A 13,526-nucleotide genomic window follows, 5' to 3' on the forward strand; every position below is an offset into this window, starting at 1 on the left:
GGCAGTCTTAGCCAACAACATTACTGTTTTGTTAGACAGTGACTATTGATGTGGTTGGATATCTTGTTGTTTAATGCCGCACTTAGCAATATTCCAGCTGTATGGTGGCGGTCTGTAAATAATCAAGTCTGAACCAGACAATCCTATGATCAACAGCATGAGCATTGATCTACGCAATAGGGATATGACGACATGTGCCAGCCAAGTCAGCGAGCCTAATCACCCGATCCCGTTAGTTGCCTTTTACGACAAGCATGGGTTGCTGAAGATCAATTCTATCCTGGATCTTCACGAGTACTATAGATTCAGACAAAACCTGTAATGTCAAGTTGTGAAGAAATAGATGCAAACTCAGGCTGTTTCATAGTTGTCACTGTGTAGGTTGTGACCCACACTGAACACATTATATACTGTATATCAAGAAGCATCAGTTTTATATACCCACAGGTCCTTCAGGTGACGAGCATGGTGATGATATTCCAAGAATCAGTAATCGGGCCAATATTGATTTCAGAACCCATGATCATTCTGCTTGTCAAACTCATATTGTTAATCTTTGCCAAATTATGAACAAGTGTGAGGGTTAAATATCATATCACAGAATTAATACTAATGCATCGTTTCAAAGACCGCAGAAAGTTGGGCAGAAGATACCACAATGACACAACACAACAACGAATACACAATGCCATTTAGAAAGTGGTCAAATGTAACATATGTCATATTTGGGATTACTCTTTCTTAGAAAACTACAGATTCTAGCACTTTTTTGGGTTGAGTCCCATCCTGGGATTCGAACCCACACCTAATCAGTCAGGCACCTAATAGCCAGCACACAAAGTCAGCAGCCTAACCTGTTCAGCCACCGCAGCTTCCAAAAGTACTAGAATCTGTTCTTTACTAAGAAAGTGTAATCCCAAATATAACATATGTTACACAACACAACAACACATGAAGCCTACCTTTGTTTAGCGGCGGTATCAACCACCTGCCCACTGTCTACTAGCACCTTGTGCCCCATGGGGAAGTTCTTGACGTAGAAACACAGCTTGAAGTCCGGCATGCTGTAGATCTGGAACAAGAAACACATCACTGTGGCAGTCAGCCCAGAACATCACTATCATGTCACGTAAGACAAGTGAGTGAGTGAGTGAGTTGGGTTTTGCGCCGCTTTTAGCAATATTCCAGCAATATCACAGCAGGGGACACCAGAAATAGGCTTCACACATTGTGCCCATGTGGGGAATCTAACCATGGCCTTCGGCGTGACGAGCGAATGCTTTAACCACTAGGCTACCCCACTGCCCCGCAGGTAAGACAAACCAGGGAGATTTCGTCTGACATTTCAGAAAACATGAAAGCATCGACCCATATGTGAGACAGCCTCACCTGTTATATCTGTTATATGTCAGCCATCATAAATAATAACAACAATACAAGCCCCGCCCATTCTTTAATCAGCCAATCAGGACACAGCAGTCCATATGTGGGTGTGGCCTACTTTCAGAGCGGAGTGGGGGATAAGCTTCATTCACCAATCAAAAACCATACAATAACTGCCATTTAGCCACTGACCTCCATATCTCCGTTCTCTCGACACATGACAGCCCAGTAGGAAGGTTTGATGTCCTTGGTGACCTTCCCTGGTGCTCTGAAAATATCATTGTGTGGTTATATTACTGTAAAAGGTATTAACAATAACTTTGAACAAAGTTTTTGTATTTATCGCATTCTGTGTTCAGAAGAAATGCCCTGTAAATAACTTATAGTTGGGAGTTGGCAAGACATTCTCACAGGAACCACTTGCAAAAACAACTCCAATTATATATAGAGACATCCCCACCTACATCTGTTACAACATCCCCACCTACATCTGTTACAACATCCCCACCTACATCTGTGACAAAATCCCCACCTACAATTGTGACAACATCCCCACCTACATCTGTGACAAAATCCCCACCTACAATTGTGACAACATCCCCACCTACATCTGGGACAACATCCCCACCTACAATTGTGACAACATCCCCACCTACAATTGTGACAACATCCCCACCTACATCTGTGACAACATCCCCACCTACATCTGTGACAAAATCCCCACCTACAATTGTGACAACATCCCCACCTACATTGTGGACAACATCCCCACCTACATCTGTGACAAAATCCCCACCTACAATTGTGACAACATCCCCACCTACATCTGGGACAACATCCCCACCTACATCTGTGACAACATCCCCACCTACAATTGTGACAACATCCCCACCTACATCTGTGACAACATCCCCACCTACATCTGTGACAACATCTCCACCTACATCTGGGACAACATCCCCACCTACATCTGTTACAACATCCCCACCTACAATTGTGACAACATCCCCACCTACATCTGTTACAACATCTCCACCTACATCTGGGACAACATCCCCACCTACATCTGTTACAACATCCCCACCTACAATTGTGACAACATCCCCACCTACATCTGTGACAACATCTCCACCTACATCTGTTACAACATCCCCACCTACATCTGTTACAACATCCCCACCTACAATTGTGACAACATCCCCACCTACATCTGGGACAACATCCCCACCTACAATTGTGACAACATCCCCACCTACAATTGTGACAACATCCCCACCTACATCTGTGACAACATCCCCACCTACATCTGTGACAACATCTCCACTGATGTCTGGGACAACATCCCCAACTACATCTGTGACAACATCTCCACAGGCGTCTGGGACAACATCCCCACCTACATCTGTGACAACATCCCCACCTACATCTGTGACAACATCCCCACCTACATCTGGGACATCCCCACCTACATCTGTGATAACATCCCCACCTACATCTGTGACAACATCCCCACCTACATCTGTGACAACATCTCCACTGAAGTCTGGGACAACATCCCCACCTACATCTGTGACAACATCCCCACCTACATCTGTGACAACATCTCCACTGAAGTCTGGGACAACATCCCCACCCTCATCTGTGACAACATCCCCACCTACATCTGGGACAACATCCCCACTCACATCTGTGACAACATCCCCACCTACACCTGTGACATCCCCACCTACATCTGTGACAACATCCCCACCTACATCTGTGACAACATCCCCACTTACATCTGTGACAACATCCCCACCTACATCTGTGACAACATCCCCACCTACATCTGTGACAACATCTCCACTGAAGTCTGGGACAACATCCCCACCTACATCTGTGACAACATCTCCACCTACATCTGTGACAACATCTCCACTGAAGTCTGGGACAACATCCCCACCTACATCTGTGACAACATCTCCACCTACATCTGTGACAACATCTCCACTGAAGTCTGGGACAACATCCCCACCTACATCTGTGACAACATCCCCACCTACATCTGTGACAACATCCCCACCTACATCTGTGACAACATCTCCACTGAAGTCTGGGACAACATCCCCACCTACATCTGTGACAACATCTCCACCTACATCTGTGACAACATCTCCACTGAAGTCTGGGACAACATCCCCACCTACATCTGTGACAACATCCCCACCTACATCTGTGACAACATCTCCACTGAAGTCTGGGACAACATCCCCACCTACATCTGTGACAACATCCCCACCTACAATTGTGACATCCCCACCTACATCTATGACAACATCCCCACCTACGTCTGTGACAACATCCCCACCTACATCTGTGACAACATCCCCACCTACAATTGTGACAACATCCCCACCTACATCTATGACAACATCCCCACCTACATCTGTGACAACATCCCCACCTACAATTGTGACAACATCCCCACCTACATCTATGACAACATCCCCACCTACATCTGGGACACCATCCCCACTCACGTCTGCTTGGTGTCCTGTGTGCCCATACTGAAGGAGGAGGTGAAAGCAGACGTGTCAGAGTCTCCATACAACAGTTCATCCTCATCATCGATGGCACTGAAATATAAAAACAAATCATTTAATGAATGGAATCAAAATAACATGTTTAGGAGTAATAGAATGTCGCTGCTTCTGTCCCAAGTAAATTATACGTGTCCAAAGACATAAGTGCTGACAATCCAGTGTACATTTGGTTGTGAACATAAGCAGTAGGCCCCCATAATCATTAGCCCTTTATAATTTATAAAGAATTTATGAGTAAGGGAGTATCATTGGTACTGAACTGACCTACTATCCAGAAGAACGGGTTTCTCCACCACAGGCTTGTTGGCCTTCTCAGTGTGATGTTCCTCTGCCTTGATAGGTGATGTTGTCAACATGCCGCTTAGGTCCTTGTAGGCCGTCACACTTACTACGAGGGGTTGCTGTCACAGAGAGAATACACTGTATCACAGAGAGAATACACCGTATCACAGAGAATACACTGTATCACAGAGAGAATACACTGTATCACAGAGAGAATACACCATACCACAGAGAGGATACACACTGTATCACAGAGAATACACTGTATCACACAGAGAATACACTGTATCACACAGAGAATACACTGTATCACACAGAGAATACACCATATCAGAGAGAATACACTGTATCACACAGAGAATACACCACATCAGAGAGAATACACTGTATCACAGAGAGAATACACTGTATCACAGAGAGAATACACTGTATCACAGAGAGAATACACTGTATCACAGAGAATACACTGTATCACAGAGAGAATACACCATATCAGAGAGAGAATACACCATATCAGAGAGAAAATACACCATATCACAGAGAGAATACACCATATCAGAGAGAGAATACACAGTATCAGAGAGAGAATACACTGTATCACAGAAAGAATACACCATATCACAGAGAGAATACACCATATCAGAGAGAGAATACACTGTATCACAGAGAGAATACACTGTATCACAGAGAGAATACACCATATCAGAGAGAGAATACACCATATCACAGAGAGAATACACTGTATCACACAGAGAATACACTGTATCACACAGAGAATACACTGTTTCACAGAGAATACACTGTATCACAGAGAGAATACACCATATCACAGAGAGAATACACCATATCAGAGAGAGAATACACTGTATCACAGAGAGAATACACCATATCACAGAGAGAATACACCATATCAGAGAGAGAATACACTGTATCACAGAGAGAATACACTGTATCACAGAAAGAATACACCATATCACAGAGAGAATACACTGTATCACAGAGAGAATACACTGTATCACAGAAAGAATACACTGTATCACAGAGAGAATACACTGTATCACAGAAAGAATACAATGTATCACAGAGAGCATACACCATATCAGAGAGAGAATACACTGTATCACAGAGAGAATACACTGTACGACAGAAAAAATACACCATATCAGAGAGACAATACACTGTATCACAGAAAGAATACACTGCATCACAGAGAGAATACATTTGGGCTAATACAATCTAGCAATTGAAACTAGGTTAAAGAGAAGGTCATTGCAAAAATTTGTGGTCCCAAAAGTGGTAAAAAATTATATTTAAACACATAAACCATACAAAATGTGGGTCTAATCATACTCCACAGTGGATCTCATACATCATCTACAGAACCTCAGCTCCTAACTGACAACAATATTTTGTTCACAAGAATATATACAAACAACCCTCTTGAAGCACCAATGTGCATAAGTTTATAGTCACATGATTCTACACTCTGCCAAAGCATTATCAATAGACACTTTCATGAAGCATTAATTCAGTTTTCCACGTCTGTTTTTCAATATCTGACACATAGTTACTGACAATATTTTCTTTACATCCCAATTTCAAGTCTGCCATGATTGACCTTGACCCCAACCACAACCCTCCTGATGTTACGACCTACTATCTGTAGCTGTGGTTTCATGACGGCCAGTCTGACGCCGGTGCCGAAGCTGTCCTGTTTGAGTGTGAGCAGCATGAAGCCTCCATCCTCTGTCATGATGAGGACGTAGGGGTCGGCCACGGTGCACTTGGTGATGCAGATGTCCATGGGGATGTGCTGCAGCTGCTTCACTGTCACGAGACACAAGGAGGTCAGAGTTCAAATGTCACTGTCACAAGGCACAAGGAGGTCAAGGTTCAAATGTCACTGTCACAAGGCACAAGGATGTCAGGGGTCAAATGTCACTGTCACAAGACGCAAGGAGGTCAGGGCTCAAATGTCACTGCCACAAGGCACAAGGAGGTCAAGGTTCAAATGTCACTGTCACAAGACGCAAGGATGTCAGGGGTCAAATGTCACAAGACGCAAGGAGGTCAGGGGTCAAATGTCACTGCCACAAGGCACAAGGAGGTCAAGGGTCAAATGTCACTGTCACAAGACGCAAGGATGTCAGGGGTCAAATGTCACTGTCACAAGACGCAAGGAGGTCAGGGGTCAAATGTCACTGCCACAAGGCACAAGGAGGTCAGGGTTCTAATGTCACTGTCACAAGACACAAGGAGGTCAGGGTTCTAATGTCACTGTCACAAGGAGGTCAGGGTTCAAATGTCACTGTCAGAGGACACAAGGAGGTCAGGGTTCAAATGTCATTTTCAGAAGGCATAAGGAGGTCAGGGTTCAAATGTCACTGTCAACAGTCACAAGGAGGTCAGGGGTCAAATGTCACCGTCACAAGGTACAAAGAGGTCAGGGGTCATATGTCACTATCACAAGGAGGTCAGGGTTCAAATGTCACTATCACAAGACACAAGGAAATCAGGTTCAAATGTCACTATCACAAGACACAAGGTCAGAGTTCAAATGTCACTATCACAAGACACAATAAGGTCAGGGTTCAAATGTCACTGTCACAAGTCACAAGGAGGTCAGGATTCAAATGTCAGGGTCACAAGACACAAGGAGGTCCGGGGTCAAATGTCACTATCACAAGACACAATAAGGTCAGGGTTCAAATGTCACTGTCACAAGACACAAGGAGGTCAGTGGTCAAATGTAACTGTCATAAGTTACAAGTAGGTCAGGTGCAAATCTCACTGTCACAATACACAAGGAGGTCAGGGTTCAAATGTCACTGTCACAAGACACAAGGAGGTCAGGTGCAAATGTCATGGTCAAAAGACACGAGGAGGTCAGGGTTCAAATGTCACTGTCATAAGTTACAAGGAGGTCAGGGTTCAAATGTCACTGTCACAATACACAAGGAGGTCAGGTTCAAATGTCACTGTCACAAGACACGAGGAGGTCAGGTGCAAATGTCACCGTCACAAGACACGAGGAGGTCAGGTGCAAATGTAACTGTCATTAGTTACAAGGAGGTCAGGGTTCAAATGTCACTGTCACAAGACACAAGGAGGTCAGGTGCAAATGTCACCGTCACAAGACACAAGGAGGTCAGGGGTCAAATGTCAGTATCACAAGACACAAGGAGGTCAGGGTTCTAATGTCACTGTCACGAGACACAAGGAGGTCAGGGTTCAAATGTCACTGTCACACATCACAAGGAGGTCAGGGGTCAAATGTCACTGTCACATGAAGGTCAAGGTTCTAATGTCACTGTCACAAGTAACAATGAGGTCAGGATTCAAATGTCACTGTCACAAGCAGATCAGGGTTCTAATGTCACTGTGACAAGGAGGTCAGGATTTAAATGTCACTGTCACAAGTCACAAGGATGTCAGGGATTAAATTTCACTGTCACGAGACACAAGGAGATCAGGGTTTAAATTTCACTGTCACGAGACACAAGGAGATCAGGGTTTAAATTTCACTGTCACGAGACACAAGGAGATCAGGGTTTAAATTTCACTGTCACAAGACACAATTACGGCTGGGTTCAAATGTCATTGTGACAAGATGCAAGGAGGTCATGGTTCAAATGTCATTGTCACAAGACGCAAGGAGGTCAGAGTTCAAATGTCACTGTCACAAAACACAATTAGATCAGGGTTAAGTTACTAATTCTCTCATACTCTTGTATGTAATATCAGTGCTCTTGAATTATACACAATATCTATCTATCTATAGATACTTTAAAAAAATTCCAAGCAGAATACACTGTAGAAGAGTGGTACCTCCTTCAAGCAGGCGGATAGCCTTGGGACAGACTTGCAGGATGTAGTTGGCACCAATGTTCCCTGCGTAGACCGTCGCTGCCTCAGTGCTAAAGCCGCTGTGGTCCAACTCCATGATCTCCTGGCCTGTCTTCAGAACCTGGTGATAACACAATAGAAGTACATTGGAGGGTTCAATTCAGGTAAAACACTGCCTGTTGTAGAACATCAAATAGCTATCAACATTTACAAGAGCCAATGCTGGAATCCTCACAACCCCGAAAACTGTTCACTTCCTCTTTCCAACTACACTGAAAACAGTGACAAGAAGAAATTATGGTAATTTCTTATTTCAAGTTTTAAAAACTTGTTGACTGACCATGCTGGTGTCAGCCCGACTCAGGATGAGGAAGGCGTGACCTCCTTTCAACTCTGGTTTGGGTTCCTCCTCTTTCTCTCCTTCTTCCTTCTCTGCCTCCTGTCAACACAAGCATCATCATGATCAACACCACAGTCAGCATCAACAGCATCATCAACAGCACTGTCAGCAGCATCAACACCACTGTCAGCGGTAACAGCAGCATCAACACCACTGTCAGCGGTAACAGCAGCATCAACAGCACTGTCATCAACATCAGCGGTAACAGCAGCATCAACACCACTGTCAGCGGCAACAGCAGCATCAACACCACTGACAGCAGCATCAACACCACTGTCAGCAGCAACAGCAGCATCAACACCACTGCCACAGCATCATCAGCACTGTCAGCAGCAACAGCAGCATCAACAGCACTGTCAGCAGCAACAGCAGCATCAACAGCACTGTCAGCAGCAACAGCATCATCAACAGCACTGTCAGCAGCAACAGCAGCATCAACAGCACTGTCAGCAGCAACAGCAGCATCAACAGCACTGTCAGCACTGTCAGCAGCATCAGCAGCAACAGTCACGCTGCATCATCAACAGCAGCAACAGCAGCATCAACAGCACTGTCAGCGCAACAGCAGCATCAACAGCACTGTCAGCAGCATCAACACCACTGTCAGCAGCATCAACACCACTGTCAGCGGCAACAGCATCATCAACAGCACTGTCAGCAGCAACAGCATCATCAACAGCACTGTCAGCGGCAACAGCAGCATCAACAGCACTGTCAGCGGCAACAGCAGCATCAACAGCACTGTCAGCGGCAACAGCAGCATCAACAGCACTGTCAGCAGCAACAGCAGCATCAACACCACTGTCAGCGGCAACAGCAGCATCAACACCACTGTCAGCGGCAACAGCAGCATCAACAGCACTGTCAGCGGCAACAGCATCATCAACAGCACTGTCAGCAGCAACAGCAGCATCAACAGCACTGTCAGCAGCAACAGCAGCATCAACAGCACTGTCAGCGGCAACAGCATCATCAACAGCACTGTCAGCAGCAACAGCAGCATCAACAGCACTGTCAGCGGCAACAGCAGCATCAACAGCACTGTCAGCGGCAACAGCAGCATCAACACTGTCACTGTCAGGCACCACTGTCAGCCGCAACAGCAGCATCAACACCACTGTCAGCGGCAACAGCATCATCAACAGCACTGTCAGCAGCAACAGCATCATCAACAGCACTGTCAGCAGCAGCAACAGCAGGCAACAGCATCATCAACAGCACTGTCAGCGGCAACAGCAGCATCAACAGCACTGTTAGCGGCAACAGCATCCTCCAAAACATCATGAACCACATCAACACATCCACATCTTCACAAGAACATCACCTACACCAACATCATGTCATCCATTTCAATGACACCGTCTTCAACATCACTAAACTTCATCAACACCATCCACATCTCATCAACCCAACAAACACCATCACATCCACGTCTTCACATGAACATCACCCACACCAACATCATGTCAACCATTTCAATGACACCGTTTTCAACATCACTGAACTTCATCAACACCGTCTACATCCAAGTTATCCCTGCACTACTGCAAACAAGACTCACATCATCTACCAGGGGCACAGAGCTGAACACTGTCCACAGGTCTCGACATCCGGGCAGCTCAAACGTCGTCACAACCTGCGGCCGAATGCTTCTCTGGAACACAAGCATACAGACGGGATCACAACAGGAGCAGACATAACTCCAGACTTACATTTACACCCAGGCCATTGTCAGTCGCTGAAACAATGTGTGGATGTGGCCTTCCTATTTGTGTGATTTTCAAACAAACATTAACATTGGACAGATGAGCTGGTATGGGTCTCGAAGGGATGAAGACAAACCAATATGCTGTGTCCCTAGGACAAACACTGATGTTACAATGATTCAATATTACCAAATTCTTAAAGAGATGTATGAAACTCCTATAATTAATTGAATTATCAAATCATATAGGACAGTTCACTACAACATTTCGTTACTTAACATCACTTTCATATTTCCTGAAAGGACCGTAATCTTTATAAGGAATACCGACGACCCCTAGATGTCTAAGTCAAGATTAAACCCTGTACATCAAACCTCTGAATCTAGCAGCTCAGTTTAATATTGGTACAGTATGAACTGCCCTTCAAAGAAGAACAAGAGGATATTTACCTGTAATACTGACAAGGCCCCATTTTTGCCATAGCCAGAGGTCGTGACAAGTTCAAGGTCAGGGTCAAGGGAGCTGCTGAACTCTTCAGACAGGAAGACAGGATCTCCCATTGTGATCTGTCCACATGGGGCGATGTTCCATATGTTGTCACAGACCTGCTCGATCACAAGGGAGGTAACTCCTCAATGCTTGCATGACAGTAAGTGACTGTCCAGATTGGTTAACACTTTTCAGCGAAAGATTCATAAAATTAAAAATTGACAATTCAAACAGAAAATTTCAACATTCCATTTGATTATTTCTAAAATACATCACATTACTCATAATGTACTTCTTTATTCATGTTTGAGTTGAAACATCTACATGACCTGACCTCGAAGGTGTAGGACGTAATGGTGGTTCCTGAAGTGTTTTCACTGGCGCCGTACACCTCCAGCTCGTCCAGGTTCTCAATCTCTGTCACATCAGAGGCTGCAACACAGATAGGCAGTCAGTGAGTAAATAAATATGAAGATCGTGGTTCGAATTGGTCTTCAGCAACCGATACTTGTCATAAGAGGCGCCTGATGGAATCACTGAATTGTTTGTCATGTTGGCAATCACCGTTTTTTCTGGTCCAGATCTGGTTATTAACAGACAGATGTCATACAGCTGAAACACTGCTGGTGAGGGGAGTGAGAGAGCGAGTATGGTTTTACGGCACTTTTAGCAATATTCCAGCAGTATCACGACAGGGGACACCAGAAATGGGCTTCACATAATGTACCCATGTGGGGAATCGAACCTGGTTCTTCAGAGTGACTAGCGTACGCTTTAACCATTAGGCTTCCCCATCGCCCCACGTTGGTGAGTGGAATTAAAAAATATACACACAAACATATTACCCTACAAATGCCCAAATGCGACAATAACATGCATGAGTGCTCCTATAGAATGAATGCTGAATGTGTGACATACTGACCTAACTGTTCTGCCCCTTCAACTTTCCTCTTTTTAGAAGCTGGTTCATTCTGCAAACAGGAGAATAAATTGCAGAGTCATATCTGGGGGCAGTGGAATTCGAAGAACAACAAAGAAATATATCCACTGTATCTCTGGTGACGGGAGATATACATTACACAGATACAACATATATATATATAATACACACAAATACACACAAAACACAAACACAATCACATACATCATGCATGGCAGATACACACGACACATATCACATACATATAACACATCGCACAACAGCACATCAAAAACGACACATCACAGAAACATGACACGTCACTCACACACACACAACACATCACACACAACATACATGACACATCACACACAACACACAGCAAATACATGACACATCACACACACGACATCACACACACACATAACATACAACACATCACACACACAGACACCACACAGACAACACATCACACACAACACATCATACACACAACACATCACACAGTACATACATGGCACAGTACACACATGACACACGCAACACACACAGATCAAACACACACCACAAAACATAAAACACATGCACATGACACATAGACATGCCATATCACACACATATGACACATATACAAAACACACACAACACATCACATGACACATTACACATACATTACACAGTACACACATGACACATCACACACAACACTCACACATGGCACATCACACACATCACACACATGACATCACACACATATGGCACATCAAACACACAACACACACATGACACAGTGCACACATGACACAACACACATCACACAGTACGCACATGACATCACACACATATGGCACAGCAAACACACAACACACACATGACACAGTGCACACATGACACATCACACACACATGGCACATCACACACATGACAGCACACATTACATATCACACACACAACACACATGACAATGCACACATGACATCACACACATGGCATTTCTCACATCACACACACATGACACATTACACACACATGACAGAACACACACACACAACACACATCACACAGTACACACATGACATCACACACAAGGCACATCAGACACAAAACACACTACACACACATGACAACACAAACATTACACAGTACACACATGACACATCACAGACACATTGCACATCACACACATGACACAGTACACACAACACAACACACACATGACACAGTACACATATGACACATCACACACAACACACACATGGCACATCACACAGACAACACACATTACACACATGGCAGAACACACACACAACACACATCAGACACACACCATCTACAACAATGAGAAAACAGCACACACATACACATACATGACACAGGTAACACAGCACATGATACAGATATAACATATCATACACAAGGCACACAACACGTGACACAGATACAACACAAGACACAGATACAACACAAGACACAGATACAACACAAGACACAGATACAACACTTGACACAGACACAGATACAACACAAGACACAGATACAACACAAGACACAGATACAACACAAGACAAGTCACAGATACAACACAAGACACAGATACAACACCTGACACAGACATAGGTACAACACAAGACAAGACACAGATACAACACAAGACAAGTCACAGATACAACACAAGACAAGTCACAGATACAACACAAGACAAGACACAGATATAACACAAGACACAGATACAACACGTGACACAGACACAGATACAACACCAGACAAGACACAGATACAACACACACAAGACAAGACACAGATACAACACAAGACAAGACACAGATACAACACAAGACAAGACACAGATACAACACAAGACACAGATACAACACAAGACACAGATACAACACGTGACACAGGTACAACACAAGACAAGA

The 13,526-nt window shown here is 44.4% G+C and overlaps 1 protein-coding gene across 1 annotated transcript in view; it reads right to left on the reverse strand.

The window, feature by feature from the left end:
* The window catches only part of LOC124292171 (cleavage and polyadenylation specificity factor subunit 1-like), a 46,495-nt gene that overhangs the window by 17,585 nt on the left and 15,384 nt on the right, over positions 1-13,526 (reverse strand). Inside the window, 11 exon segments of the mRNA XM_046729224.1 lie at positions 952-1,072; positions 1,576-1,651; positions 3,903-3,998; positions 4,230-4,366; positions 5,905-6,074; positions 8,076-8,214; positions 8,434-8,532; positions 10,055-10,147; positions 10,649-10,804; positions 11,023-11,120; positions 11,611-11,659. Of these exon segments, the coding sequence (XP_046585180.1) occupies positions 952-1,072; positions 1,576-1,651; positions 3,903-3,998; positions 4,230-4,366; positions 5,905-6,074; positions 8,076-8,214; positions 8,434-8,532; positions 10,055-10,147; positions 10,649-10,804; positions 11,023-11,120; positions 11,611-11,659 (1,234 nt within the window).

The sequence above is a fragment of the Haliotis rubra genome, unplaced genomic scaffold (genome assembly GCF_003918875.1).
Source record: "Haliotis rubra isolate DU_JTF1 unplaced genomic scaffold, ASM391887v1 Scf51, whole genome shotgun sequence".
Taxonomy (NCBI): domain Eukaryota; kingdom Metazoa; phylum Mollusca; class Gastropoda; order Lepetellida; family Haliotidae; genus Haliotis; species Haliotis rubra.